General features: G+C 34.7%; 1 protein-coding gene across 3 annotated transcripts; it reads left to right on the forward strand.

Moving 5' to 3' along the window:
* Window positions 1–257: 257 nt before the first annotated feature.
* LOC113333552 (protein CHROMATIN REMODELING 20-like) lies at window positions 258–11,483 on the forward strand. Of its 3 annotated transcripts, none has more exons than XM_026579984.1 (26): window positions 258–338; window positions 1,199–1,361; window positions 1,693–1,755; window positions 1,842–1,937; window positions 2,036–2,128; window positions 2,339–2,529; window positions 2,655–2,904; window positions 3,362–3,448; window positions 3,551–3,634; window positions 3,844–4,395; window positions 4,488–4,780; window positions 4,936–5,026; window positions 5,127–5,330; window positions 5,695–5,814; window positions 6,020–6,186; window positions 7,179–7,320; window positions 8,021–8,170; window positions 8,277–8,332; window positions 8,427–8,724; window positions 8,831–8,963; window positions 9,177–9,232; window positions 9,380–9,606; window positions 9,713–9,916; window positions 9,999–10,077; window positions 10,327–10,580; window positions 10,768–11,483. In XM_026579984.1, exons 2-26 carry the CDS (start codon window positions 1,209–1,211, stop codon window positions 11,162–11,164), a joined length of 4,440 nt encoding a protein of 1,479 aa, XP_026435769.1. In that variant the 5' UTR covers window positions 258–338; window positions 1,199–1,208; the 3' UTR covers window positions 11,165–11,483. The 3 variants fall into 3 exon arrangements, with proteins under 3 accessions (XP_026435769.1, XP_026435768.1, XP_026435767.1); XM_026579983.1 differs by having other exon boundaries at window positions 272–559; XM_026579982.1 differs by having other exon boundaries at window positions 272–555.
* The last annotated feature ends 12,945 nt before the right edge of the window (window positions 11,484–24,428 follow it).

The following is a 24,428-nucleotide window of genomic DNA, read 5'->3' on the forward strand; positions in this document are numbered from 1 at the left end:
GTCACAGAAATATTTATGGTTGTCACGGTATTCAAAATTAATTGTGGGCCTGACAATGAAAATACTATTTTTTTTGGGTCTCCTCTAATTTTCCCTTGCACATATTATGCCCCAACTGTCGGAAAAAACGGATGGGTCGGGTTGGGCCGGCATCGGGTACCAAGTGCTCAAAAACACTCCCGCGGCCCTGCCGTATGAGTTGTTTCCGGCGTCCCAATTACCCAAAACGAAAACTAAAAACCCGCGACTTTTTTTAATAATTCGAGTGGTGTTTGCTTATCCCCTTTCAAATTCCTCTCTAACTCACGGCACCTTTCAAAACCCTAGAATTTTAACAGGTAATATCCCGCGCTTCACACTTCAAATTTGGGGATCCTTCATTTTGATTGCGTCATTACACTCTTCTCCTTCCTCAAATTCATCTATTATCTAGTTAGCATATCCACATCAATTTCATTACTTGCTACCGATCAAAAACTAAAAACTTCTCGTTTTACTGAAGTAAAAGTTTTATGGATCATTTCTAAAGAGATTGAGTTATTTCGATTGCTAGTTGTAAGTATGTAATTTACTTGATTTCTTTAGTTTGGCTGTTCATTCTCTGGTTTAACGGTTCATAAAGTTTGGGTCAATTTTTTTTTTAATATCTTATTAGGTTTTTTGTGTCTTTCAAAAAGATGCCCTGAGCTTTAGAAGCAGAATTGCTGATTGAAACGTTCTTGAAATGGCACTTACGACCAATCTCATGTTATTTTTATTCAACGTAATTCATTTGAAAGTTTTATTTCCTTTATTTCCCCGTTATTTGTCACCAAGATAAAAACATCAATTCTCCATACTAGTAACTACGCGCACTGCGTTTCTGATACTAAGGGTTTTGTCACATGATAGATAGATGCAAGACTTCGCACCATTACCTATTTTACGAATTTCAATCAGCAAGTCAGTGATGCATTTTTAAACACATGTTGTTGATCCTTGACAAAGCATACAATTATGGATTCGTGGTATTAGATTGAACAATGGGAATATTTACCTCTTATTCTCGTTTATGTAATGGGATAGATGCAGCAAATGATGCTCACCGTTTCTTTGTTTGTTTGTTGGCGGTGTAGTTCTTCATGATGGTGAGAGATTTTTGGTTACCTTAACCAGTTTACTTATATGTTTCTGTTTGTGTTATGGGGATGGCTTATAGGACATATTGCATGAATGAGATGGTGGATATGAATAACACTGATGGACAACAAGAGGAAATAGATGACGCCTCAAGTGATTCTGGGTCAGGGGATTCATTCATTGATGATTCAGAAGATGGGGAGCCATCGGTATCTGGACATGATGATGAATCAAGCCCTGAGGTGAACCTATTTATTCATACTGAATTAGATGCAATGTTGTTTATATATGTGAAAAAAGATACTCCTCAAAAAGTCTTGCAAATTTTACTTGGAATGTTTTTCTTAGTTTAACTAAGAAAAGCTTATGCATGTCCTTTTTTTTTCATCTGTTAATAATTGAGTGTTTTCAATTTGACATATCTTCTTCGTCAAGATCATTTTTGAGTTTGTTTTGGTTATTAAGGTCAAAACAGTGTTGAAGGATTTTTAGAAGTTCATGCAAGTTTTTTTTTTTCCCTTCCTTTTGTCGCTATTTATATGAGCTGATTTTGAACATCATGTCTTCATACAGGCACCTCCGACAGATGCTGAAGTAGAAGAGCTAATTGCTGAGCTTTTGGAAGTTGAGAGTAAGGTACAGTTCTCCTCCACCTTATTCTATCTCGACTTGTTTTTCTTCTCTGGGTTTCTCGTGGCTTTTCTTATCATCCCAATTTTTAGGCAGCAGAAGCTCAAGAATCACTGGAAAAGGAGTCTCTTGCGCAAGTCGAGCATGAAGTGAGAGCTGAGTTGGCAGTGGATCTAAACCAAGATGAGGTTAATTTCTGTTTTTTCCTTTCTTCACTTCCTAGCTACTAATCATGGACGATGATTAGGCATAAGTGCTCCAACTGATCTATGTTTCTTTTGCGTAGTTGGAGGCTGCAGTTGCAAATGAAATGAGAACTTACAAAGAAGAATGGGAGACTGTGCTAGATGAATTAGAGACTGAGAGTGCCCAGCTGCTGGTAAGCTTCATTCCTCCACCTTGAGCGGACCTTGGTTCCTGATGTATCCGTCACAACCTGCACAAAAATAGCTGAACCAGTTTTGTTGATTGATATTTATAATTACTCCATTTACTCCAGAATAAGTTAATTTGATAGTATCATTTTAGTTATCGACACAACTAGCTGATTGGTGGGAAATGCATTTTTGGTACTTGGTGCTCACTGCAGGAACAACTTGATGGATGTGGTATTGATTTACCAAGTCTCTATAAGTCGATCGAAAAGCAGGCTCCCGATTGTTGCTCGACAGAAGCTTGGAAGAAAAGGACACACTGGGCAGGTTCTCAAGTAACTAGTGAAGTAAGCGAATCCATTGCACACGCTGAAAAGTATTTACATACTAAGCGACCTGTCATTAGGTATTTTTTAGTTTCTTCTTTAGATGTTCTCTCTTTTCCTTTTTTGAAGGATGTTTGAACCAATTAGCAATTGTCACTTGGATTTAATTACTGTAACCTTTTTTTCAAATTTTTTTGTGGATCAGGAAAAATGGTAAAATGTATGAGGAGGGTGCTAGTGGTTTTCTTGAAAAGAAACTCGCCGATGAAAATCGTGTAGATAATGAGTCCGAAGATACAAAAAATTTTTGGGAATCTTTTGAAAACTTTGTCGCAACTGATAATTTATCAGAGGCTGATACATCATTTGGTAGCAAGCCTTGGGCTTCTGTTTACTTGGCTAGTACACCGCAGGAAGCTGCCAGCTTAGGGCTAAAGTTGCCTGGAGTTGACGAGGTAACCAAATCATATTTTAAATTCATTTGTCTATTCGTCTCTTATGCCTCTGGAGATTGTAGTATTAGGAAGGCTTATATTTCTTTGTCTCCAAATAATTAACTTGTCTGTTTTCCCATTGAAGTTACAATGAAAGATGTCTTAGACCCTATGGTCATCCATTCAAGTAGAGAGTAGAAGATACCTTAAGCTTCTCTGGTATGAGTTAGTATTTGATATATTGGTTACAATAGCTGGAATAAGGATAGAAGCCTAAGAGTTGAATAAAAATGTAAACCCTTTATCTTTCTTAGAACAGCATCCGACAGCAATAGCAATGCTCTGCTGTGAAATCAGCAGCAATACATGGTTGTTTCTAGTGGTGCAGTTTGCATGCTTCCACCCATAGCTTAACTTTTGGAAGATGTTGGAAAATTTGTAATCTGGATCAGGTTCTGGGTAACAACCTTATGTGCAGGTGGAGGAGATAAGTGACGTTAACGCAAATGAAGTTGCTAAGGAGGAGATAGCCCTTTCCGAAGAGCAAAAGAAAAACTTCAGGAAGGTTTGTCAACTTTGTTAATAATACTTAAGCTGGGACCTGTAACTGTCTACCTTTTTGTTATTTTACATTAGCCCTCCAGTTCATTACCAATTTCTTCTACAGGTGAAGGAAGAAGATGATGCAAATATAGAACTGAAGCTTCAGCTTCATTTAAAACGAAGAAGACAAAGATTCAGATGCAAACAGGTTGAGTTAAATCGTTATCTCTTTGGCTTTAAACCTTGCAATTTTATGCCGAGAAATTTCTCTGTCTTTAATCTGTATACTTCTGGTGGTCCCACATATTTTGCTTTGAGAATGTAGTAAATGATGTACCGTTATAGTACTTGATGTTTTCTATTTGCAAACTAATTCTACTTTACATGTTCTGTTACATATATTGTTAATTGAATCAGGAGGCTACGAAACAGGAGGATGACACCTCTGACCTGATCACGGAGGACAAATGTAATGACTCCATCCCTTCAATCGATTGTTCTCAAGGTCTTGATGGTGAAGGTGTATTGGATACTGTCAATGGTGACATGTCTCATTCATTGAAGGTTGACGTGCTTGGGAAGGGTGAAACTGTTGGCAAGTTTAATGAGGAAAAGCTAATTGCTAATGGTGCTCCCTTGGGGATTCTGAATTCTGAACAAAGAGGGGAGAAGCGTTCACATGAAAGTGAGGATGCCGATGATGACTCCAAAAGAAGTCGGACAGTGATCATAGATAGTGATGATGAAGAGCATGCTAGGGATGATAAATATGTTTCCTCATTACAAGTTAAAGAAGAAATCGATGTGGTAAATGTTGATAATCTTCCTTCCCTGAGTTCGAATGGAACTTTTCATTGCACAGCATGTGCCAAAGTAGTTGTAGCCTGTGAAGTGCGTGAACACCCACTTCTGAAGGTCATTGTTTGTGAAAGTTGCAGATGTATAGTGGAAGAGAGGATGCTCGAAAAGGTATGCAACGAGTTATCCATCTGTTAATTTGGTCGTTCTTCTTTCAGTTATCCCTTCTATTATGTCATCTTTTCATGCAATTTTCTTTGCAGGACCCTGATTGCTGTGAATGTTATTGTGGTTGGTGTGGAAGGTCCAATGAGTTAATAAGTTGTAAATCATGTAAATTTTTATTTTGTACGACATGTATCAAGGGGAACCTTGGTGAAAGTTTTTCATTAAAAATACAAGCCTCTGTTTGGCAGTGCTGTTGTTGTGCTCCGTCTCTGCTGCAGCAGTTAACTGTAGAATGTGAGAAGGCCCTTCTCGTTGAAGGTTTTTCAGGCACCAGCTCTGATAGTGATTCAGGACAATCAGAAAATGATACCACCAAGGGGTTGAAAAGGTACTAAGTTATTTTCAGTTGCATATATAAAATTTTAGCGAACTAAACAATGTCGGCGGGTCACGTTCCGTGAGTAGCACGCTTCATTTATTTTCATTTGACATGTTTTCTGAACCTTGAAGTTGCAAAAGTTTATATTTCGTTGCTGATTTCAGAGCTAAGAGGAGGCCGAAAAAGAGGATTAGGAGAATCCTTGATGATGCTGAACTGGGGGAAGAGACCAAGAGAAAGATTGCTATTGAAAAGGTTCATTTGATAGCGATAGGCTTGTATACACATTATCTTTTGATTGGCCTTCTCTTTTTGTGTGTTTTTTATTCCCAAGTTACATTTTCTGGATTTGTAGGCACGACAAGAACACCTGAAGTCTCTGCAAGCTAAATCATGGATAAAGAAAACTGAAAGTTGTCTCGGAACTGCATTGGAAGGTACTACTGTTGACGTGCTGGGTGATGCGATAAAAGGTTATATCGTAAATGTGGTGAGGGAAAAAGACGAGGAAGCTGTAAGGATTCCTCCGAGTATCTCATCGAATTTAAAGCCCCATCAGGTTTGTTCATTCAGCCTATTATTGCTTTTCCTGATATTTGATCGTCTCGTCATTTGGATGTGTCTGGGTTTCTTTTTGTGTTTAGAACAGGAATATTTGTTGGGAAATTGTTGTATTGATGAGTACATGAGTTCCTTGTTTCTGCCTGCTACTGATTCTCTGTTGACTGTTGTTTAACGGGAAGCTTTGCATATACTGTAATTTGTTTTCAGCAAAATGTTCGGCATTTTTTGTAGTGTAGTGTGATGAATTGGCGTAATTTAAGTGCTTTATGAATTTCGTTACTAATTCCTATCCTTATAATGGGATTATTCGAGTACAGATTCTTCAATGTTTTTCATGTTGGTTTTCCTGGTTAATGCAGGTATCAGGTATACGATTCATGTGGGAAAATATCATACAATCTATCAAAAAGGTGAAATCCGGGGACAAAGGTCTTGGTTGCATACTAGCTCATACTATGGGCCTTGGTAAAACTTTTCAGGTAAGCTTTTTACAGCTTGCGTGGTTGGATATTGGAGTTACTGTGTGTATGGTGGTTCCTAATTTTACACGAAATCATGCCATCCATCAGGCTTGGCTTGGTTTTTCTTGCATGTTTTTCATCCAATGTTCATATTGGCATATGTTATATCATAGTACAATCTTATAGAATGATTGCGATTAGTTAGAATTATTTTTTCGGGCAGGTGATAGCTTTTCTATACACTGCTATGAGACAAGTAGATCTCGGACTTAAAACTGCCCTTATTGTCACTCCTGTGAATGTGCTACACAATTGGAAATACGAGTTTACGAAGTGGAAACCTGAGGAACTAAAGGCTCTTCGTGTTTATATGCTAGAGGAAGTTCCAAGGTTTGACAACTTTCCTTCTTTTGAACTTTTGTTTCTTGGTATCTTGGTTTTTGGGTTGTGCTGTTTCTCTCTTGTTGCAATATGTCATCTTAAAGATGTATTTTTCCGAAGTTCGAATAATTTAGCCACTTGTTTAGTGTGAATGAAATTGCAATTTCTCTATGCATGGAAAGATTAAATTATGGAATTAATAAGTTCCTGAAGTAGTTGGAGAGTGGGGTCATTTACTTGGTTTTACATAATTTTTCCCTTTTAAGGTCGTCATTTTGATTATGTTTGGTTTTAATACACAAGTTCCAAAATGTAGGGTTTTAGAAGCTGAAAGTTCCTCTATGTGTATGGGTCTCCAATGTGACAGTGTTATTTTTACGACATTTAGGGAGTGTTAATATTTGACGTGTATGCTTTTTATTATATATCAGACTTGTACAATATAAACCTGGTTTGAGGCGTCTCTTGCTGCATTGCTATTGTGACAATATATAGGAAATTTAATTGTTCAAAATAGAAAGTTTTATTGATATACTAATTGGCAACATGGAGTACAAACCTTGTTAATGTATGGAACAACATAAGCCGCCGTTTTAGGTAGATAGGGCCTCTTTCTCGAAGTAGAGGACAAGGCTGAAGAGTATATATAGACCTGTTTGCTAGGGCTAAACTAAGCATATGCCAAAGAAGAGAAAAGCCTAGATATAATAGTTGTAATAGGCGTTTTTTTGATATTCTTCATTCCAATTCCATTAGTATCCTAGCCATAGTAGGGACTCCCTAAGAGGTTTGTGCATTCCGTGGAGTTTTTCCTCATTCAACTTCTCTTTGTAAGGAAGGATGGTGCCTGGGGATCAACAACGGGTATTCCCTTTACACCTGCCAAATTTAGCCAGAATGGTGGCATGCCGATATCACAAAAAAAAAAACACAGTCTCCCATGTCTCTAATGATGATATAAAGGTGCTGAGTTCTTCGGTTTTCTTCTTTTTTTTTTCCAGGGAGAGAAGGATAGATTTACTTACAAAGTGGAGAAATAAGGGAGGTATCTTTTTGATTGGTTATGCTGCTTTTCGTAACTTGTCTCTGGGAAAGAATATAAAGGACAGGAATCTGGCTAGGGAATACTGCCATGCCCTACAGGTGCATTTCTTTTTATGATTTCTCTGAATATTGAAACTTAGAATTCTTTAGATTTCCTCATTTTCTATTTGAAGTAGAGAAGTATCATTAAAAGTGACTTAGTCAAGCTGAAAAGCTCATGGGATTCCTCTTTTACATCTTCATGCAACTCTGACAATTGGTGGCAGGCACCCTGCTATGATATGGTCTTTAAGTGTCAAATGACATTTCTTATTTCAGGCTTTCTTTTTAAAATGGTTCTTAAGGGAGTCCAGAACTTGTTTCTCGACCAAGTGTTCTTAAAAATTTTCTATTCGCATCATTCGTAGATGTTGACTAATGTACTCCATACGTTTCAACCAGTTCAACATATTACATGTGACAGAAATACAATAAAGTAGATTACCTTATTGCTGGAAAGTAGCATATATTCGATTTATATTCAGTAATTTATTTAGACAGAACTACAAATGTTGTATATAATGGCTTGTTGTTTTTATGTATTTGTATTGTATGATGGATTATTCGAATCAAGAAAAGCTGGTAATTTGGTATGCGACAAAGTTTTAGATGTATACTCAAATTACTGGTATACTCATTTGAGATAAATGTGGGCATCACATCTAATGACGTGTATATGTGTCACTACATTGCTCTTGTTCTTGTCCCACAAACAGTTAAAAGTTACCGGCATTTTTTATTGATTAGCTTTTATTGTCAGAATGGACCTGATATATTAGTATGTGATGAGGCCCATATGATCAAGAACAGAAATGCTGATATAACAGTAGCATTGAAACAAGTGAAGTGTCAGAGAAGAATTGCTCTAACAGGATCACCTCTGCAGAACAACTTAATGGAATACTATTGTGTAAGTGGCCAATCATTTTTGTTATAGTTACTGTATGCTTGTCCTCTCTCATTATACGTATGAAGTCTTCTGAAAAACGAACACTAATTTCATCTTATGCATGCAGATGGTTGATTTTGTAAGAGAAGGATTCCTTGGCAACAGCCAAGAGTTCAGAAACCGGTAAGCTATCTTTACTTCTAATGTTTAGTGTGAAATTTTAATGCAGCATCTTGTTCCCTTCGTTTCATTCTGAATGTGTAGTTTTTATACGCAGGTTTCAGAATCCTATTGAAAATGGTCAACATACTAACTCCACAGCAGATGATGTAAAAGTTATGAACCAACGGTCACATATCCTCTATGAACAACTTAAAGGTTACGTTCAAAGAATGGACATGAATGTGGTTAAGAAAGATTTGCCTCCTAAAACAGTATACGTAATAGCAGTAAAGCTTTCACAATTGCAAAGGATATTATACAAAAAATTTCTTGATGAGCATGGCTTCACAAATGACAAAATCTCTGGTGAAAAGTCTCGGAGCTTTTTTGCGGGATATCAAGCATTAGCTCAGGTACCAATTTTAATCAAGAGAAGTGATATCCTCAGATACGTTGCGGTTTTTTGTCATGCATTGATTAGCTGATTGCTAGGGCTTCTTTTAATGTAAATGCATGTAGGTATGGAACCATCCTGGGATATTGCGAATGTCCGAACAAAAAAATAGTGCTAGACGTGAAGTGAATGTGGAAAATTTTGTTGTGGATGGCAGCTCTAGTGATGATAACATAGAGGATGATGTATCAACTGGAGGTATTCAATTTTTTTTTATGGTTCCATACATACTAGATGACCTTCCACACTGTTCTCTTTCTGCAAACTGACGTATATATATGAAATTTCTACGTCTTTATTTGAACTAATGATACAGCCTACCTTTATTTTGAATATGGAAGGTGATAAAGGCTTCAGTATGGTCTGTTTCTCATTACATTAACTATTTGTAAATACTCATGTTTTGTATAGAGAAGCAGAAGATAAAGAATGATCTCAAAAAGAGTGGGAGTGGCTATATCAACGAGGTTTGAGCTACTTTTATGGCGGTATTCTATAATTTTATTTTGCAATTTGCTGCCGAAACATATTAGCTTATGTTTTACTTTTTTACTCAGATCAAGAATTCTGTTGTATCTCCATCTTTATTTGCATAATCTTTGTGTTTTTCTAAGGGTTGGTGGACGAATCTTCTTAGCGAAAAGAACTTTAAAGAGGTCGATTATAGTGGTAAAATGATTTTGCTACTTGATTTGTTGTCTATGAGTTCTGAAGAGGGTGACAAGGCTTTAGTTTTCAGCCAGAGCCTAACAACCCTAGATCTCATTGAGTTTTATCTTTCTAAGTTACCAAGAAAAGAAAGAAAAGGAAAATTTTGGAAACAAGGAAAAGACTGGTACAGGTGTGTTGAGAGACCATTTATCCAGTTAAATACTCAATTACAGAATTTTGCTTTCTCCTAAGTGAAGCTTAGTAATGCGATTATATTTTGTTAACATGTAAAATAGGTTGGATGGAAGTACACCAGCTTCTGAAAGACAAAAATTGGTAGAGAAGTTTAATGAGTCTACAAATAGTAGGGTAAAATGCACCTTGATCTCAACACGAGCTGGATCGTTGGGAATAAACCTTCATTCTGCTAATCGAGTTATTATTGTTGATGGTTCTTGGAATCCAACTTATGATCTTCAGGCTATATTTCGGGCTTGGAGGTATGATTGAGTAAATACCTTAATTTTTCCGAATACAAGTTGATGTTTTTCGTTCTTTTATCTAAGATTAACTTCTTTTCAGGTATGGCCAGAGGAAGGCAGTGTACGCTTATCGGTTGATGGCTCATGGAACCATGGAAGAAAAGATATATAAACGTCAGGTAACGGATAGTGTTTTGATGTTGACAATCATAAGAACGAATATTTGTTACTTCCCTTTTGTTAACTTTTATTTACTAGGAGCTCCCCCAGTTAAGTTTAAAGGGTATTGAACAGGGTTCAAGTCAATCTGTTTTCTTATCCTCTATATTAAGAGTTGCACTTCAACTAACCTTTACTAGTTAAAAGGTAAATTACTGATTTTGGGAATAATTTTATGAGTTTGTGCTTAAAGTTAATTGTGTAAACAGGTCACGAAGGAGGGGCTTGCTGCAAGAGTGGTGGATAAACAACAAGTACATAGAACTATGTCTAGAGAGGAGATGTTACATCTCTTTGATTTTGGTGACGAAGAAAGTTCAGATGCAGTTTTGGGAGAGAGTCAAATTCCGAGGAATTTGTTTTCGACAAGTCAGCCTGCTGGTTCACTAAAACAGAAGATTTCTAATGGATGCTCTTCTTCTGACAAGTTAATGGAGAGTTTAGTTAGCAGACATTATCCGCGGTAAGCCCACTCTCTGCTGTTCGTATATTAATTTTTGTCAAAGTGGGTTGGCCATATCTTTTTTCTCAAAAAAAAAAAAAAGGTTGACCATATCTTGATTAGCCCAAATTAATTAGGATTTCAGTTGGTGTTTTTTCATTGCTATACTAGCCCTGCCTAGCTTGATTTTGTATATGCTTCGTGACAGGTGGATAGCCAATTACCATGAACATGAGACACTTTTGCAAGAAAATGAAGAAGAGAAACTATCCAAAGAAGAGCAAGACTTGGCTTGGGAGACGTATCGCAGAACTATAGAAGGGGAAGAGGTTCAGAGAATTCCAATTGATGATTCAACAGTTGAGCGCAAGCCTCCTGTTGCTCCTCCACTTGTGGCCCTGGCTGCACAAGTGAATCAAATCAACTCTGGACTATCCAGGGTAAGTTCGAGGAATCATGTGAATACACGTAGATGTACAATTCTTTCACACAAGCTTACACTAAGAAGTCAGGGAACGAAAGATGATTGTGCTACGGTTTGTGGGGAATGTGGCCAAGAGATTAGCTGGGGGAACCTCAACCGAGACCCAAAGCGAGTTGCATGATTGAAGACGATACCCCAACATTCAAGCACCCAATGTTCATAAAGTTGTATTTAACGATACTTAGAAAGGTATTGTAAATTCCATACCCTTTAACCATTGAAAAAGAGCAGAAAATATAATCCCATTTTCTTATAGCAAATGTAGCCTCTTGGGTAATTTTTTTTTTGGCAGAATGAAATTTGTGATCAATGTGAGTTCCTGTCCTGAGTTCTCACGAGGCTGTATTGTGGTTTCCAATTTGCATTAAGCTCTTTTTGTTAATCTGATTGGAGCTGTTCTTGAATATTTTCTGGAATTGCAACTAAGGTTTTATTTTGAAGATGGCAATGTATGGTTCTGCTTCTTATCCTTACTCTTTGGAATTGTTCGTTCTGTGCTTTCACCAAAAACACTTTTTTTTTTATCAGAACCAAAAACACTTTTGAGAATCAACTCTTTCGTGTCAAACAAATAAAAAGCAACAATAACAACAAAAAAAACTTTAGAGAAAGCAGTTATATGCATCTATGAAGTTGTTCGTTCTGCCATCAGCTCTACTACCAGTATGATGAATGGTTACTCTATATCGTTACCAGTTTCGGAATGGAATTTGGATTCCTACTTCACTCTATATCGTTACCAGTTTCGGAATGGAATTTGGATTCCTACTTCGGGAAATTTATTGGAAGGTCCTAGGCCCATATATTTATTTATAGTAGGGTCCAACAATAATTTCCTTCTAAGCGGAGGTCCTAATTTAATTAAAACATGGAAATGATGAAATACCCCTTCTGAGTTTTGACCAAACGTGTGTTCATGGCTTCCTGCGCGTCCCTAGATATGATTCGTTTTTAACCTAGTTCTTTGTTCTTCCTCTCTCTTTGTTTTTCTCTCCTTCTTCGTTATTCAAATCATCAAAGGAAACAAAAAAATCAGATCACCATTAAGCGATGATAGCATTACCGACCAAGATCATACGAAATCATAGAAACATAAATCAATAATGAAGAAAAACCATAGGGAAATCACCAAAAACCTACTTTATCTACATGTATGATAAAAGAATACAATAGATGACCTAGACGTCCTGATTTGAGAAGTTGGGGAAAAGATCTACATACACATCCGCTGAAAAGGTAGTATAAAAAGGTATGAATCAGCAGTATATATATGATGTACCGGAAAACCCTAGTTTATTACTATATCCGTGCATATAAGATAGTTTGTTTTGCTTTTGACGGTTCAAATCAGCAGTATGGTAGTGTTTTAGGAGATAGATTCACTAGTACATAACCGAAAAATTGATGAAAAATACTGGAATAACCAACAAGAATGACACGGGGTGTATGTTTTTAGTTTTCTGTAATATAGATCCACCCATTACATATGTCCAATACTAATGAAAGTGCTTGAATAACCATCATAAATAACATGTAGTTTATATTTTGTGTTCTAGGAGATGGATTAACCAGTACGTAACTGAAAAATTGATGATAAATGCTTGAGTAACCATCATAAGTGACATAGGGTTTCTGTTTTTAGTGTTCTGTAACATAGATCCACCAGTACATATGCCCAATACTGATGAAAGTACTTCAATAATCATCATAAGTAACATGCAGTTTGTATTTTGTGTTCTAGGAGATAGATTCATCAGTACATAACTGAAAAACTGAAAAGAAAATGCTTGAATAACCATCATAAGTGACATGGGGTTTCTGTTTTTTGTTTTCTGTAACATAGATCCACCAGTACATATGTCCACTATTGATGAAAGTGCTTGAATAACCATCATAAGTAACATATATGGTGGTTTCTTTTGCTTTTGAAAGTAAAAATCAGCAGTATATATACGATGTACTAAAAATTCTAGTTTAATTGGATTCATAGGACCGCGGTTGCATATATGATGGTTTCTTTTGCTTGACATTAGAAATCAGCAATACATATATGTTGTACTGAAAAATTCTAGTTTACTTTGACTAATATGACCCGCGGGTGCATATATGATGGGTTTTTTTTTGTTTTTGACAGTATAAATCAACAATACATATATGATGTACTTAAAAAAATAATTAGGTTATTTTGACTAATATGATCCGCCAGTGCATATATGATGGTTTGTTTTGCTTAATTACTCATTTTGACATGAAACTAACTTTTACAATATGATCCAGCATGTAGTGGTGCTGGGAGACATATTTTAGTTGTGGTGGTGATGGTCTTGGTGTTGGCATTTGAGTGGCATAGCTGGTTTTATGTTTAATTGTTTTTCTCTTTGCCAGTCTTTTATTCTTCTGTTTTGTTTTAGTCTTGGACTCTTTATGTACATTTTGATTGCCAGTGTACGTGCAATTATTAGGGTAATATAATTTTATTTAATTTTATGTTTAACCGTGTAGAAGAATATAAGTAATGAGGGAGGATCCATGGACACTCTTAGATGGACAAGGTCAGACAAGATTTGCGATTCTCTGCAAAACCCAAACAACAATGAATTTAAGTGTAATATTTTGATGATGTGTATCTCTTATAAGACTCTACCTTCCGACAAAAAATGAACGTAATTCGAGATAACAAACCTTACCATCTACCTATCTTAATTTCAACCGTTAACTTTGAACGACTAATATTTAAAGGGGTAGATGGTCGTTTTATACATCTCGAATTGTGTTCTTTTTTTTTGTAGGAATGTAGAGTCCTATAAGAGGAACACATCATCAAACTATTACACCTAAATTCATTGTCGTTTGGATTTTGCAGAAAAATGGCGCCAATCTTGTCTGACATTGTCCATCTAAGAGTGTCCATGGATCCTACCTCGTAAGTAATACAATAAACATTACTTATTTTATTTGACGATTCTGTAGATTTTGATTCCATTAGCATGTTAGGGCTAACAAAACCAAAAACTAAATTTAACTTTACAGTATGATCCTGCAGTACATATATGTTGTACTAAAAGTACATATTAGCTGTACTTAAAAAAACTATGTCAAATCTGACATTATGAATGTCATATAGTAGTTATACTAAAAAAAAAACTCGATCGGTATCAACTGACAATTAAAGAACATTGGAAACAAGAAAAAAAACACAATCAAAGGAATTAAAAGCTATATATTAGGAACGTAAAACATCATTTCAACAAAGATTTAATGCCTGCTAATAACAAACAATATACCAAGAATGCGACAATTTACAGTGAACTAAAGTAAATAGCGATAATAAGTTTTAGATACATTTGATATCTTCCTTCATATTTACTTTGATATCCACTGCTTTGTTGCCCACTAGTAATTAGTAACTCGACATCATTCTAAATCGGTTTGAAGATACGCAAAGTGGCGCTTCAATGAGACTCCAAATATAGGAAAAGTTGCAAGCTAGCCTATGTGTCTCCTCGACCAATAGAGTCTCAAGGTTTAAGCTGTCAGAAAGGATGTAATAGCTGATGTTGTTACTTCTCACACTTAGATGATCCAATATCACTGTATTTTTACCCTTCGATATCAGTTTCACTGTCTTCAAATGGGTAATACTAATACCAACACCTACAAAAATTCACTGAATTCATAAGCCAATTTGCCAACTTCAGTTGGATGAGCCACATCTACAATACATAATATAATCGAAACAGTTTTATTTCAATATTCCGTATGTATATGTACTGGAAGATCATACGAATTAAATGAATAAAATCTATGAATAAAACATAATCAAAGTAGTTTTTTCAGTATTTAAAATACATGAATGTGCAAAATATATATGACATCATAAACTAAAATTAAAAAACAAATTTACAAACGCACCAATACATTGAAAAAAACAGTACATCAAATATGTACTGACATACTGTTGGATCATACTGAAATCAACAAAACTAGTGTTTTTTCAATATAGATATACTGCTCAATACATAAAAAAATACTACCTACAGATATGTACTGCTTAATTATTTCAGTATTCCATATATATACTACTAGACCATACAAATTAAGTGAAATATAAGAAAATCAAAGCAGTTTTTTTAGTATGCCATATATGTACTGCTGATCATAATCTAAAAACCAACTGCATGTCAAAAATATGTAATAAATCTACGAAAGTAACAAAATCGAAACAGTTTTATTTTCAGTATTCCATATATGTACTTAAAATACGTAATGAATCTATGAATATAACAACAGAATCATAACAATTTTTTTACATGAAAAACTAACCTGTATTTATCGACTAAACTACAACGTACCACAAATCCAAAAACTAAAACAACAAAGAACCTTCGAAAAGCAAAAAAAATAAACAAATTAATAGTGATTTCAAGACAAATCACAAACATATAAACACGAAAGAGATAGCTTCCTATATCTTAAAGATACATACCCTTAATTAAAACAATACATCATGTACGTATTGATAGGTCATGTAGTGTAGTAAACTGAAAACAAACACAAACCAACAAAATGAAGCTAAAATAATCAGATCTAGTAAAAATTTGAACATAAAACATGATTATCAATCTAGATCTGAACTATTCTCATCAAAATTGAAGAAAATAATCAACTAATCAAGCATGAAAATCATATAGATACAAAAAAAATCATGTTATCTTCGATACTCCATATATGTAGTGTTGATTCACAACCTAAAATTCAACTGCATGTCAAAATAAATGATGAATCTAATATAACTAAATCAAAACACTTATTTTTTTTATAGTACGCTATATATGTACTGCTGGATCATAGAAATAAGTGACGAATCTATGAATAAAACAAAATCAAAGCATTTCTTTTCAGTATGCTATGTATGTACTGCCAGATCAAACAATCTCAAACAACAAAAAAACAAAGAAACTAACTATGAGTGAGTTTATAAAGAGATGGATCAAAAATACAAAATAAGAACATCCATCAAAAGAAAAACACAAAAACAAACCTTCAATTCTTTGAATCTTCTTCTTATATACTCTTGTTTTTCTTCTTCTTCCCCCTTTTCCATCATCTCTCCTTCTTATAATCAAAAACCTAATTCTTAAAATACAAATCAACAATAAAATCACTGAAATCAAAACCTAAATCTCGATCTCTTCTTAATATTGGGTTCAAAAACCTAGTTTTTGAGATATAAATTGAACCCTAGTTTTAGATCTATAAGTTTTAACAAGAGAAGGATGTAGAGAGCCATGGTTCATGATTCCATTAAACCAAAAATCGTTTTTTCGCTGATCACCAGGGCTATCGATTGAGACAAAAAAGTTAAAATAAAAAAATAAAGATAGATTTAGCTTGATATTAGGGTAGGAAGGTTATTTCTGGTATTTTAAAGTTATATATAGATGGTTACGCACGTGTATAGAGTCTCGAATTAAAATATGTGTTCCATTTTTTGTTTTTTAAAAAAACTTTGGACCTCCAGTTATGGATTCTTAATGGGTGGACCTGCCACTAACCAAGCTCATTATATTAGTATCTATTAGTAATTCCTACTTCCCACTATGGGTAAAAAGGCGAGGGTACCCGAATATACCTCAAGCTAAAACTTTTCCTACCTATAAGCCCTTTCTCCGAAAGTGATTGTCTATGGACTGAGTCGAGACAATGCAACTAATCGGTTCACACTTCGTGTGATTGTATATGGATAGGAGATCGAGACAATACAACAACGAAGTATGTTTACTTGATAAGAGGTTCGGACTTAATAAAACACAATAAGATTGCTATCAAGTAAATAGGAATTAACTTTTGTCTAATTTACTTTAGTTACAATAAAAAAATCATAATGCGGAAAATAAAAGTAAATGACACAACAAGATTTTGTTGACGAGGAAACCGCAAATGCAGAAAACCCCGGAATCTTGTCCAGAATTGAATACTCTTAGGATTAAGCCGCTACACAAAATTAAACCAACTTTGTATAGTTGAGACCAAGCAACTAAACTTATAGTTCACCTAGTTCCGTTTGTATTCCCACGCCTCCGACCTATGAATAAGTCACGTACTTGGAACAATTCCTTTGGTTCGTATTCCGAACAGTAAAGGAACAACAAATCTGTTTGGTAGCAACTCTCTTCAACCAAGTGATATGAGTTCGACAAAGGCTCTTTTGTTTATCTCAATAAACTCCTTCATCAGGTTCTTAGATCTATCTTATTCTCAACTACCGAAGTAATTGTTAAGATTTTGCAATCAATACTTTTAATCACAAAGAATTGTATTGATGCCTATCTACACAACTAATCAATCCAATCTACCACAAGGATAAACCGATTATAGTTGGATCCTCTTATACCGAAACAAGTATTGTGCCCACCAAAGATTATGGAACCCAAATCAGAATCTTCAATATCTTCTTTATCTTCAAATCTTCTTAGATCTTCAATAAACACCTGCACACAACAACTTGAATATCTTGTGATCAATCACGCATAGAACGGAGTCTGTTGACAATGGATTATCACAAGATCGTCTTTAGATCTACAAACAGTCTAAAGATCCCTGCCGAAACTTCGATCTAGTTTGAGTGAATCTTATATCAGAAGAGAATATTCTCAAGCATAGACAAACTAGGTGTAATCAAAGTTCAACCACCGTTAGTCAATCAAATCAATCGAAAACAAAATATAAACCGCAATTATCTAGTTTCCAACCAACGGTACTAATAGAGATTATTAATCCCAAAGAATACTTTAAACTGAGGGCCGTAAGAGATTTCTCCTAATTAGGTTTCTCTCCTCTCCGAATAGGCGGCTTCACCAGTAACAACACAACCGAGGAAGTTTGCTGTCACGAAAGATTAGTTTGCCAGAAATGCAAACTTCAAGTATTTATAGACAAGGAAGTTGGACACCAAAGAATTTCCAAAACCGAAAATATTCTCAAGATATGCAATATATTCCAAATTCGGTTTCCATAATTCCTGGAAATGCTCTATCCAAAATAATGACCGAAAATCTCTTTGTAAAATCTTTAAATAATAAATGCACATTACTAATTCTTGTTTTCCTAAAATAAAATAAAAAACCTTAAATAAAAGATTCTTAACTTATTTATCTTTCGATCCTGGGATTTTCTTCCTTTAGATATTAAGGAATAACTTTGAACAATAAAAGATAAACATTACTATACGTTTTCAAAGTATGTCGACATCCTTACTTTGTATGTCCTCTTTCATACTTACAACCTTGAAACCGATTTGCCACACTTCCAAAAACAAGTTTAGAATTGGTTCATCTGACTTTCAAGAACTATGTGATTGATCAAGAACACTCAATCACAAATCATGGGTTTAACGGTTCTAGCAAAACAAGTTTCGGTTCTACCTCCATGTGAGTACTGTGCATAGTTACACTAGCTTTCCAATATTCGGTTGACTAGGTACTAGGATCGGTTCCCCACATATATATGGTATCTAACTTGAATGTGTTGCACATGTCCATAGGATTGATTCCCCTTTTCCTACAAACGTGTTGCACATGTCCATAGGATCGGTACCCCTTTCTGCTAAACTATGTTGCACCTGATACAAGGATCGATTCCCCTTTGTGATGTGTTGCACATCTTACTAGGATCGGTTCCCATTTACCCAGAGTTGGTCATACACAAAATCACAAACTCGATCGTACCATCTCAGGTGATTACTTAAGATTGGTTTCACTAATAAAATTCATACCAATATATAAGTCAGGACTTTGTGAATAGTTTTACCAAGAACATAAACAAGTCATGAGTGGTTATACTAATTCATACATATTAGTTGTTTACAAGATATACAATGAATAACAATACCAATAAAGCCTGGCGATTTCCTTTTCGATTCACAAAACAAGTTTATGAACTTACTTCCTTAAAACACATGTAAAAACATTGTTTCTTAGGATGAAATCCTCACCTCATACCCATGCATAATCACAATAGCATTTAAACGATTATGTCTATGTATTATCTACAAAGTTTAATGGTTAAGCAATAAACCTCGTATTGTATTCCTTAATACTATGTCTATCTAGAGTCTTCATGCTTCGCAGTTTTGTTTTCAATATGCACGACTTGAAAGATACGTTACGGAATGAAACAGTTCAAGTCAAATATCACTAACCTCAAGTGGAAGGATGATGTTGTCGTTGTAGCTTCTTACTTCTTCAAGTCTTCGCAATACTTGTAATGTCTCATATCCTAATACTTTCAAGCTAACCTATAAGAAGTTGACTCTAGTACATAATCAAGCGACTCTTAAAATGAGTTTTGATTCACTAAAATATGACAACCAAAATTGACATACCAACACTTGGTGGGTTCAACCAAGCTATGCTCTAATAATCTCCCCCTTTGTAAATTTTAGTGACAAAACTCTTACATCATGTGGATAAACATATTACAAGAATTCATTACACATACGCTTGATTCCTGAATTCAACAACACAATAACCTGTATACATTCAATCCTTAAATGCCTCTATTGACATTATAATAACAAAGATAATACTCCTCCTAAAGGTGAGATAGGTAGATTTTATCAATCCACACGTCTTTGTTATTCCCTTGGTAATGATATGTTACTCCTCCTTAGTCTATGCTTTCACTCTTTCGTTAGATAAATGTTTAAGCACCAATTTCCTTTCCCTTAGTGATATCAATCAATATAAAATCAAAGACAATATTACTTGTTTGCTCCATATATTTCTCCCCCTTTTTGTCACAAAATGACAAAGAAACGAAAAAATAAACGACAAACCGAAAAGAATCTTACAAATCTCAAAATAGACTTGCAACCTATAGAGTTAAGCACGAGGGTTCCACACATCATTTCTGATAACCAATATCAAAACCGAAACTACAAAGTAATTTGTTTTGATATGTTATCAAGGAAATAATTGCCCTAAGTAATTTTCCTTAATAGTTTAGCAAACCAAAAAATAACTAAGCACCTTAGTCCCTTTGCTAAACCGGTTGTACAAATGCAACTGCTTTGTTCGATAAGACCAAAATAAAGATAACTCTATTTTTCTCATCAGGTTCTAATTATCCATATAACTTAGACCTTTAACTTTTAAACAAGACAAGTACTAGGTTAGTTAATTAGTATTTCTTGTTAAAGCATTCGATTAGACTTGAATAAACGAAACCTCCACTTTGATAAGTCTAACTAAGATCAGAATTAACTTAGTTTCTCTTATACGGAATCGAATTGGACTAAACAATTCATCCCGTAAACCTTTTCTTTCGTTAAGCCATAAACAATTCATACAAACCAAATAAATCAACTTGCAGAATTATTCACCTCAACGGGAGCAATTGAAACAACATAGACATTGTAGTACCGCAATTGCACCGAAATTTTGTAAGCCTAAACAATTGATACCATACAATAAAGCAAGATAACAACAGTTTTCTTAAACGAAATCAATTGAATCACACACACATCCATATACACATAATGGAATAAAACATCAATTGTACCGAAATTTTGTTAAGCAAAAGCAACAAATATATGAAATAAAATCAGGCTTTTCTTAAACAGGAAAACAATTAACTAACAACATTGTTTCCTCAAATTTCGCATCCTCTTCTCCAATATGTTGGCATCTTCTTCCAGGGATAATTGATATCGAAATATCATTATGTTATCATCCTTATGCAAAACAAAAGAATAACAACAACCAACCTTTACCAGAGAAAGGTTGAAAACCATCGAAAGACATATGCTTTTATGCTAAACCAAAAACGATTCAACATATTGTGATTTTTTCACATATTGTTTCTATCAGAACCCCTCATGATCCTTTGATAAAGCCTACCAACATGAGCTAGAACTTAATCCTGCTAAATCAAAAAGTCACCCAAACCATAAGGGTTCACAACATTATAAGATCGAATATCAAGGTAATAAAACCAAAATCAAACATCCCATATACATCCATCGCAATAATAAAGCATTCAAGCATAGGCTATGTAAATCAAAAACTATCACAAGAAAAATTATAAATCAAATGATTTTATTCATAATAGACTTAATACAATCATTGAAAGAAATCAAAAATTGGAGTCTATTTTTCTTGGATTAAGAATTACAACATATAACTTAATCTCTAGTGGTGCTCTTATTGTTCACTGAGGTTTCTTCAGTATTCAAACTTTTAAAGCATGTCTCAATGGACTTGTCAGCAACCACTTCCTGTTTTTCAAGCTCTTCAACTAGAACTTTGAGTTCAGCAAGAACTCCTCTTGTTCCTTCAATCTTTTCTTTTACCCAATCTTGATGTCGAACAACCATAACAAGATTGGTTTCCAGTTCTTCAAAACCTTGGATATATTGAAACATACTAGCAGAACGAATCCACTTGGTTTTGATTGGATCTTGTTTGTTATAAGCCAACAGACAAGACTCATCTTGTGATCCAACTGAACTATCAGAATCATAATCAGACATGATATTTGATATGTTTTTTATTCTTCCTCTCTGTATTGATTCCTTGACAATCTTTCACCTTTTGAGCTTCCTCTTTATTAGCCTTTGAGACACTGCGAGTTATTGAAGGCATGCTTGCTTATATATATATATATATATATATATATATATATATATATATAAGGATTGATCAGGGTATCAGAATACATACAAGAGATTGTTTTCCTTTAAAAAGAGACAACTTTCGGATCGAAAGATATCAGGGGAAACCGAAAATATTAAAAATATATATTTCTTTTCCTTTGTCCGAACTTCTCAAGTTGGAAGGTTTATTAAAATTCGAAAATTCCAAATAAAACCTATTTTTGGAAGATCATGATAAACATGAACACTTATAGATTACCATGGATTCACAGCTATCCATAAAGTGTCACAACTTTTCTGATAAACAACTACACAAACAAATGTGCTCCAGATTTATTGTACCTTTTGGCCCTTTCCCATCCATGAATAAGAGCATGAAAGAGGATGAGAGTGCACAATTTTGATACAACTAGGTTGCATCGGTGTAAGCTTTTTATAGCTTACAGTGAATATCAGACATAGTTCATGTTTCTCTTAGGGAATTTCTGCCCAAAACATTTTCTCTCAGGACGATGATCTTTTATAACACTAGAGATATGATCAAGTGGAGAAATTGTACTGATGTGAGAATTTTCAAAGATAGATAAATCTTTCTTAATTCTTTCAATGATATTTTCATAAGATTTTTTCATTCTAAGGACTTCCTTATGATTCACATCAGTGTGATTATCTGAAACAATTATCGGAAACTCCTGATTGTTTCTTTAAGCAGAGATTCTCTCTTTCCCTTTCTTCTGGAGTCGTTCTTCATCAAAACAAGAATTGTTTCGAGGAGGAACCCTTTTCCAGAAACGATTATCAACTCTTTCCACTGATTCGTTTGAGTTGATCTTATCGAGTAGTGGTATAATCTATCTTTCTACTAAGGAATGGTCTTTCAGTTTTTTAAGACAAGAAACTTCCTTCAATATTTTTACCACCATATGTTGAAGAAGTATAAGTTTCCTATCAAGTGACTGAAAATTGTATTCCTTAAGATCACTTTCACGGAATCGGTTCAAAGTTTCCTTCGGATAAGATTTCGTTTGATCATCAGTAGATATAGAAGATGGTTTCTTATCCTCTTCTGACTTGATGTAGTTAGGAAAACTACCATCATCTTGATCTGTTTCAGATGTGACTAAACCGGTTTTATCACAACCTGTAAAAGTCGAGAAAGGACTTTAAGTTTCCTCAACATCAGAAGAAATCACAACATCATCATTAGTCAGAGTCATATGACGTTTCTGTTTTTGTTGAGAAAGAATTTTACCAAGAGATTCTAATTTGACAGTAAGATCCATATACTCTATAGCTAGAATATTCAGTTGGATGTCTTTATCCCTGATCTCATGTTTAGGAAGATTTGTCTGTCTTTAATAACACAACTTTAGAAGACAGAGATTTTATAGGCTTTAGGAGCTTTACCAACTCTTTATCAACATCTTCTTTTCCATCAGATATGGACACAGATGTGTTCGCAACTCCTGGATCATGAGTCAACGAAGTAGTAACATCTTCAACTTTTGAGTAGTCAAAATGTTGCATAACGTTAACTGAATCAGACATAGATTCAATTTCTTATAGGTTAGATCGCACCAAACACATATTGTTAGATATTTTCGTGTTTGCCTGCTCTGATACTGATAAGTGCATAATTCATATGATTTTAGTGTCCATTCCATACTTGCTTTAGCTATTATTCTTGCATATTTTCGTATTATTACTTTGGTTTTCTCTTATTTGTCTCAATTAGGTGAATCATCCAAAAAGGAGCTACAAATTGCTGAAAAGAGTTACGAAGAGAAGTATTCCAAGTATCCAAGTGCCCAAGTCCAAGAGAAGTGGAAGAAGTGCGGCGAAAAGGAGCAAAACGCTCAAAATTAAGAGACGGGTCAAAGACAGATCTTAACTCATTAAAATTAAGAATTTATCATCATCATCATCATCTTGAATATAATTGAAAGATAAAAATAATTCAAAAATAATGAGGTCATTCCGAGTTCGTATGAAGAAGTTGTGGCCAAAACAAGCTTTTATTGAATACCGAAGACAGTAAAGTTCGCGGACGGGTTTCATACTTTAATTCCGAAAATATATGCTGGAATTTGAATTTCGCGGAATGGGTTCGCATACTTAGCAAGTGGAAAACGTTTATGCACACCTTGGAAATCCTAAGGGAACGTTTGGTTTCGTTATGTCGTATTTTCGGGTCGGGTTCTTGAACCGATCTAAATACTTGGAGACCAAGCAATGTAAACCTATAAAAAGGTATTAGGTTATGTAATATGATATCAATAGAGTCTCATATCACAAGTTCTACATCAAAAACCTAGGGTTTACCCCCTTTGGGGGGAAACCACCATTATTCATCATCTTTGTAATATGAGTAGCTAAATCCTTTGTTGATTAAGGATGAATTCAATATTCTAAGCGTGAAGCTTTATTAATAATACAAATCTATTGAGAGTTTTTATCATCATCGTTTGTCTTTACCATATCTAGGGTTCATGAATGATTCTTAGATTGATTTGGGATGCATAATAGATTAGTCTATTGATTGTTTTATTGTTAGTAGAAGTTATGAGATAAGTAGTCATCGATTAACTCTCTACACAAGTTGAAATCGCGAGACCTTACAGAGGGATTATGTGAAGGAATCGTGTGTGAAGACAACACCAGCAAGTAAACCTTGATCTAAGAGTTTAACTACTGGGATCAACCTAAATTCATAAATCTTAAGGCGTTCGAT

Source organism: Papaver somniferum, unplaced genomic scaffold, assembly GCF_003573695.1.
Source record: "Papaver somniferum cultivar HN1 unplaced genomic scaffold, ASM357369v1 unplaced-scaffold_133, whole genome shotgun sequence".
Lineage (NCBI taxonomy): Eukaryota > Viridiplantae > Streptophyta > Magnoliopsida > Ranunculales > Papaveraceae > Papaver > Papaver somniferum.